The 8,190-nt window shown below is 41.0% G+C and overlaps 1 protein-coding gene across 1 annotated transcript in view; it reads left to right on the plus strand.

Moving 5' to 3' along the window:
* The window catches only part of LOC138952397 (WD repeat-containing protein 64-like), a gene marked incomplete at its 5' end in the record, with an annotated part of 107,277 nt that extends 101,392 nt beyond the window's left edge, over positions 1 to 5,885 (plus strand). The window contains 1 exon segment of the mRNA XM_070324063.1: positions 1,634 to 5,885. Coding sequence (XP_070180164.1) covers positions 1,634 to 1,750 — 117 coding nt within the window.
* Positions 5,886 to 8,190: the final 2,305 nt, after the last annotated feature.

Here is an 8,190-nt window from a genome sequence, read left to right on the forward strand (position 1 = left end):
TAACGTTTCGCTGGGGAGAGAGAAATGTGTGGATGAAGATAACGTTTCGCTGGGGAGAGAGAAATGTGGATGAAGATAACGTTTCGCTGGGGAGAGAGAAATGTGTGGATGAAGATAACGTTTCGCTGGGGAGAGAGAAATGTGGATGAAGATAACGTTTCGCTGGGGAGAGAGAAATGTGGATGAAGATAACGTTTCGCTGGGGAGAGAGAAATGTGTGGATGAAGATAACGTTTCGCTGGGGAGAGAGAAATGTGGATGAAGATAACGTTTCGCTGGGGAGAGAGAAATGTGGATGAAGATAACGTTTCGCTGGGGAGAGAGAAATGTGGATGAAGATAACGTTTCGCTGGGGAGAGAGAAATGTGTGGATGAAGATAACGTTTCGCTGGGGAGAGAGAAATGTGGATGAAGATAACGTTTCGCTGGGGAGAGAGAAATGTGTGGATGAAGATAACGTTTCGCTGGGGAGAGAGAAATGTGGATGAAGATAACGTTTCGCTGGGGAGAGAGAAATGTGGATGAAGATAACGTTTCGCTGGGGAGAGAGAAATGTGTGGATTAAGATAACGTTTCGCTGGGGAGAGAGAAATGTGTGGATGAAGATAACGTTTCGCTGGGGAGAGAGAAATGTGTGGATGAAGATAACGTTTCGCTGGTGAGAGAGAAGAACAGAGTGTATTTGTTTGATGGTGTTTGGGAATGCGTATTTGTGACTCTCTCAGAGTGTGTGTGTGTGTGTGTGTGTGTGTGTGTGTGTGTGTGTGTGTGTGTGTGTGTGTGTGTGTGTGTGTGCTTGAGTGCGTGCAGGTGTGCGTGCGTGCGCGCGCGTGTGTGTGTGTGTGTGTGTGTGAGTACTTGTAGTTGTTATGTTGTTTGTGTGTTTCTGCATTTACACAATACGTTTTGTTTGCACCTTTTTATCATTCTTGGTAATGTGAAAATCCCTCCAGGTACTGGAGAATTCACGTGACACTTCTCTGTATCAATTCATATGCGCTGTAAGAGATTATCAGATGCTTCGTGCGGCCTTCTGATATTGATGAACAAATCAGCTAGTAATAGAACATTTGATCTCTAGTAGATATGATATATAACATTCGACATAATTATGTTATTTTACAAATGGCCTGTAAGGCGGATGACTCGTCAGTGTTTTACAATTACCCACAAATATTTTAGTACCATATGTATCATAAAGTTCTGCTACGTCAGTTCAAAAACAGTCAAGGATATCTAATTCATCCACAAAAAAATATATATATTAATGTTTTAGTTTCTAAACGTCAGATGGGGACGAGCAACGAAACCATTTAGACGAGACTTATTCTTTGATAACATCAAAAATACGACGAAAGATAAGAGTAATTTATACTATAGTTATGATTTCCTAAATTAACTAGAGAATATATGAATAGAAGTATATAACACCTCGTGTATTTCATGAAATAGGAATGCTCGGTATAAGTTTACAAAGCAATTTTGTATAACTGAAATACACACACACACACAAACAACAACCATAACAACAACAACAACAACAACACTCAACAACAACAACAACAACAACACTCAACAACAACAACAACAACGACAACAACACTCACTAATCACTACCGTCCTATTTTCACAGACATCCCTCAAGGCGAACAGGAAAGGGCCATGGGGCAACAAGCTACCCTCGATGTCCCACGGTTCGAATCCCTACACTGCGACAGGATTCTCACCTTCGCCCAGACTGCGACGATGAAAGTGTCTTCCTTGGCTTTACCTGTGCGAAGATCGAGTGTCCCATTGTCTCCTGTCTTGTGGGAAGAAGTCATCCAGACAAGGATTCCAAACATCACCCCCACCACTATCCCACCCTCCCTCCCGCACCCACCTTCCATCCATTACCCCATGCCACGTGTTTAGTTTTGTTTTTAATTTTATTGTTATGTGTTTTTGAACCCCTTGACTTCCGGAAAACGTGGGTTTTTTTAAGATAAATAAAACATAACATACAACAGTATGAAAATTAATTTAAAACAAGAGGCGAAGCCTTCAAGGCTCACGCACGTAAGAAATCAACAAACAGTAACACAAACTCAATCGCTCCGTCACACATACACACACACAGTCGGCATAGGTGACACGGTGCAAGAGTGCGAGACACTAGATCTAGATCTGTCTGTCTGTAGCCTACTTACGGGGACACGACTGCCTGAGACTACGTGACACTGCGCTTTCGACAGCGCTGCGCTTCCTCGCGCAGACACTGGAAACACGCTGTGCAGATCAACCTGTAGGAAATCTCCTTTGGTATCTTCTTTATCTATTTTTTGGAGCTACGAAACCGAACAATGTAAAATCGTCTTCTCCGAATCGGCGAACTGCAGCTCGGTGATAACTGTATCTATACCACAATCCTTCACGCGATCTGACCTAACCTTGACCCCTGACCTGGTCTACATGATACCACACACGACACAAACCAGTCACCTGTTTTTATCCCCCCAAAACCCCCCACCACCCGTTTTCTTTGGATACACACTTTAACTACATACGTGCCGACGAAATGTTGATCATTGCTTCAATATTTTGAAGCTGTTGCTTAAATAATAACCAGGTAAAATTAGTATTTCGGTGTTCAGTCAAATGTTAAAGTTTCTACCACAGACATGCATACATACATACATACATACATACGCACGCACGCACAGACAGACAAAAGTTAGCATCGCATAGGCTACACTTACGTGAGCCAAAAAAGTGAGAGAAAAAGTCTTCAGGGGAGGCAATCATCTTGTTGCATATTCAAAGGGAAATATACAGCGGTTGTGTCCCTTGTCAAAGAATAGTGTCAGTCGGAGATAGTCAACTGGTTGGATTACTGTGTGAAGTCGATGCCTAAGAGTCACCAGTACCATGTGATTAGCATGAGACTTTCTTGCCACAGGCTTATTTTTTATTCCAGCACCTGCGAGAACGCTTTGCAAATTGCTAGAATTCCGGCATGATCACATGCACCCATGCCGTGTGTATGTTATGTCTATCACTTGTGAAAGCATTGAAGAAGGATTCTTGTTTGTGAAAACAATATTTGTAGGTGTCCGGGTAAAAACTTATATATACATTTACTTGAATGCGTGAAGGAGTGCCACAGAACATTAGGAAATGTGAGGAAAATAGGCAAAGGCATGCTCAACTTTATAAATCGTCCCTTAATGATAAAAAAATATGCTACTTTGAAATTTTTACTGCTGTGAAATTGTGGACAGAATCTCTACAGGTACTTGTTTGTGTGGTACATATAGTTCATGTGATTCGCAGCCTACAACCCTGTCCCATCCCCAATTCCCTCAAACAGTCACGATCTTCGCAGCTCTGCCAAAAGCAGTCACGATCTTCGCAGCTTTGCCAAAAGCAGTCGATGCCGGAGGTCTGCAATGAGTGATAAACTGTATACTTCGCTGTCCCGGGAAAAAATCGCAGCTTGCCTTTGGTTGGGATGAGCGATCTTATCGAGTGCCCTTGTGATAATAAAGCATTCATTTTTGTGTGGATCGCTATGCTGTGTATGTTCCTGCTCCCAGTGCAAATAAGAAAAAACAAACAATTCATCGTCACACCATGTCACCTCTTAGGTCAGTGGACTGGCCCATACTGCAATCGTCTGACAACATTTGTGAGTGCAGGTGACTCAAACTGAGCTCTGGTGTGCTTTGGTCGCTGCATGGAGTGACATTGCAACCTGTTTCTGAATTTCCACTGGATAGCCTTTTATACATGTCAATTAATGCTCTCCATAGCCTTGAAACGTTGCCAAAGATTTGTACCTGCGGTGACAACATAGACAACTGCTTGCAAAGGATGTTTAGGCAAGTAAAGGTGTTACTGCAAGGGCGATACAAGGATTGATAGATCTTGCCACATGTAAAATGCTTTGATGTCGGTATATCTCACGAAGGAAAAACAAGACTTGTGGCGACGAACTAATGAACGTGGTATGAGCTATTTGATTTTCGTCCGCCTTATTTTGTACTATAAATATAATATATATACCTATCACCAAGTGCAAGGTTAAAAAGAGTATTTTGCGAATTTATGTGATACCGAAACTGTATTTCTTTGTGTGATATAGAGAATCGTTTGAATACGAGAGATAGACGTGTATATTATACAACCAGTCACATTGATATATTTATTTGGCAAACCTTTTGTTTGATTTTTGACCTGTGATATTGACGATCAACTGTGATATTACAATAATGTGACAAACTGTTTGTGGCAGTTCTAACACATTTTGCTTGTTTGTTTTGAAGATAGCATGCATAATTGTAGCCGGTTCTGAGTTTTACGGCGGATTTTGCCCATTAGAGTATGCCAATTCCCCTTTGTAGTAGAACATATTTTGTGTCAGGCACATTTAAACCACACGGTGTTTTGCTTTGCTTTTTACCTGTGTACATAATCTTGTTAAAACATGAATTTTGAAACCTTAGATTGTTCGAAAGGACGCGCTGTATGTGTGAATGTGTTTGTTTTGCATGATCGCAGTTATGTCTTATGAAGCAGCTGTGATAGTTCTGGTTCCGATTCGTATTTGTATTGCTACGATTTGATGTTGCTGTGTGCAGAATGTGTTTTCCTCTTTCATAAAATGTGTGTGATTATATTCTGTACTGGCTGATATTTTAGAGATGGTATTTATTAGCGGTAAAGGTGAGCCTGCATTCTTCGTGTGCAAATAAAATTTGAAGATACATGTATACTGTGAACATGAAAGCTGTGATATGTGATTCATCATCAACGGGGCTATTTTGGCTGATCGGCATAAACTGCATGATGAATAGTGAGGGTTAATGCGCATTTGGTAGTGCAAGCTAACTGGTTGATAAAGTGTAGCATCTAATCACTAACGCTAGCTGGTTACCAATATTATGTAGTAACATCTTATAAAAGTTGGAAAAATACAGGCTGCTCACTTTCCAAAATCAAGATTCAGACAGGTTAGATATGGGAACATTTAAGAACAGACACAATTCTTTGTCAATGTTTCGTGTTGTCTATAGTTTAACGTTCCATTGACTGATCTTTCTTACCCCCCGCGGGTTAGGGGGAAGAATTTACCCGATGCTCCCTAGCATGTCGTAAGAGGCGACTAACGGATTCTGTTTCTCCTTTTACCCTTGTTAAGTGTTTCTTGTATAGAATATAGTCAATGTTTGTAAAGATTTTAGTCAAGCAGTATGTAAGAAATGTTAAGTCCTTTGTACTGGAAACTTGCATTCTCCCAGTAAGGTCATATATTGTACTACGTTGCAAGCCCCTGGAGCAACTTTTTGATTAGTGCTTTTGTGAACAAGAAACAATTAACAAGTGGTTCTATCCCATCTCCCCCCTTTCCCCGTCGCGATATAACCTTCGTGGTTGAAAAACGACGTTAAACACCAAATAAAGAAAGAAAGTTCGGCTTGAGTGATTTAATTGCCGATTATTTTTTCATGAATTGATTTTCGTACGTCTGTGCAACGCCCATGATCAAAGTCGTACACAATAGACGATGTTCGGAAATAACTCTGTCAGGTTTGTATGGGTTGTGAAAGAGTGATTACTCTTGCTTTTAGTGAGGCAAGCTGTTTATACGTGTTCCCTGTCCACGTGTTTCAGACACACCCCTCGCTCGCGACAGGCCTATCATGTCACGTGGGAAAGTTTGACTCACTAAAAGCAAGAGTATTCACTCTGTCAAACCCCATACAAACCCAACACAGTTATTTCCGAGCATCGTCAATTGCAAAAAGGTTTTCAAGAATGACAATAGCAACCACTACCAGGCACGTACTAACTCTCACTGGATCTATTTTGCCTTCATGCCAATAAACAACTTCATCAAAGTGCAACTTGGCATCGACATTTTCTCACAAAATGTATTACACTCTTTTACAGTTTGACGTATGTGTGCAGTATTGTTATTTGTTTGGTTTATTTCAAGTGAGTGTGCATTCGGTAGTTTACGTTTACAAACGCTCTCTCTCTCTCTCTCTCTCTCTCTCTCTCTCTCTCTCTCTCTCTCTCTCTCTCTCTCTCTCTCTCTCTCTCTCTCTCTCTCTCTGTCTCTCTCTGTCTCTCTCTGTCTCTCTCTCTCTCTCTCTCTCTCTCTCTCTCTCTCTCTCTCTCTCTCTCTCTCTCTCTCTCTCTCTCTCTCTGGTTGTTTCTGTGAGACTTGCGGCCGAGTGTTTGCGGGACTGGGTGGCCGAGTGGTAACGCACTTGCGCTCGGAAGCGAGAGGTTGCGAGTTCGACCCTGGGTCAGGGCGTTAGCAATTTTCTCCCTCCTTTCCTAACCTAGGTGGTGGGTTCAAGTGCTAGTCTTTCGGATGAGACGAAAAACCGAGGTCCCTTCGTGTACACTACATTGGGGTGTGCACGTTAAAGATCCCACAATTGACAAAAGGGTCTTTCCTGGCAAAATTGTATAGGCATACATAAAAATGTCCACCAAAATACCCGTGTGACTTGGAATAATAGGCCGTGAAAAGTAGGATATGCGCCGAAATGGCTGCGATCTGCTGGCCGATGTGAATGCGTGATGTATTGTGTAAAAAAAATTCCATCTCACACGGCATAAATAAATCCCTGCGCCTTGAATCCGTATGTTGAAATAAAGCGCGATAACAAGCTGCATAAAATAAAATAAAATAAACTTGCCTGTCCATCTAGCATCAACTCAACATAATTATAACACACACATACAACCAAAATGGACAGAGAAAGGTGCAAAATATATACAGACAGACATATAAATGGAGTGCAACTTATCTCAAAGCGCGTTGATTGTGTCAAGTTCAGTCACTGGCAAGAACCAATTAACGCTTTCTGAAATGAGTGTTCACTTTATTTATTTATGTGTCTGTCTACTATAAAGATCACTGGGTTGATGTACTCGCGAATATCTTGTTTTCTTAAAATGAAAAAAAATCCAGTACCTTGCGTTCTTGTTTTTGGATCTTGATTTTAGAACTTTTGGACTCTTATCCTTTTTTTTTTAAATTTGGAACACATTAAGAGGTAAGGTCCCGTTGCACACCAGACATAACCTCGTATGTCTCAGCGTGGATCCAGAATTTAAGTCATCCATTCAAAGCAAACATGTGAGTTGACAGCGAGAAGAAGAATTTACCTCACAGCAGGTCTAATTGTACTCATGTTGTTGGTGTAACTACAGTGGTACACTTCTGGTCGTGGTTCACGCAGATAAAAGGAACAACAGAATACTTTGACATCCATATTTCAAGTATATTCCACTGTTTATTGAACATGGTTCTTCCGTTACAGTTGGGCTAGCCATCAGCAGTGTGCCCCTACGAATAAGTTCAACCCATCACGCTATTTGAACGGATTATTTGAAAGACATGCGGCCGAACCCTTTCCTGAAAATGTCACAGACACATATTTTAAAAGGGTAAACGAGTTGCATCGTATCAAGAAGGCACATACAAAAATGTAGTACACTTTCAAAAAGGTACGACGAAAGACAGCTTTAGCAATGATTGGCATACAACATATTGCACTTTGTCGGCCCTCTATCAAGGTTTGCTGGAGTCACATTTTAAGTTGAAACAGCTGTTTAGTATTACTACTTTATTGGCGGAAGTTTGAAGCGCGAGGGTGAGAAGTTGCAATGGATTCTGATGTCTTACATCTTTTGAAAGAAAGCCATTTACCTTTCAGCACTAAGATTGAGAGTTAGTAGTAGCCTACGTTTGGCTAGTTGTGACTCAAGCATACCTTAATTGTCTCATTTTAAGATTACATTTTTTTTTAAGAAATTCATTTTGAGCATGCACAAGCACAAAAGAAAATCAATTGGGTACAAAACATGTCAATACTTTCTCGCTACTCAACACTGAACTCGTTTGCAGAACATAACTTAAAACATTTACTGTAGGCAATTCCAAGCAAATGTGGCAGGTGTTATGAGCACCTGCGAATTTTGATCATATTTCAACTCGTTTCCGTAGTGTTCATGAGCAATCGGGTGTTATGACGAATCCTTGCTAGTTTTTGAAAAAATGCCTTTGCAGACTGGCCTGACGAAAAGAAAACAATATGGAATTGCCTGTTCTCAGAGCTCCCTTCAATTAAATGTCACTCGTTAGTGGCGAACAGCACTTTTCTTGATTTTTGCACGTGCACTCGCCATAAA

This window comes from Littorina saxatilis, linkage group LG17, assembly GCF_037325665.1.
Source record: "Littorina saxatilis isolate snail1 linkage group LG17, US_GU_Lsax_2.0, whole genome shotgun sequence".
NCBI classification, from domain to species: domain Eukaryota; kingdom Metazoa; phylum Mollusca; class Gastropoda; order Littorinimorpha; family Littorinidae; genus Littorina; species Littorina saxatilis.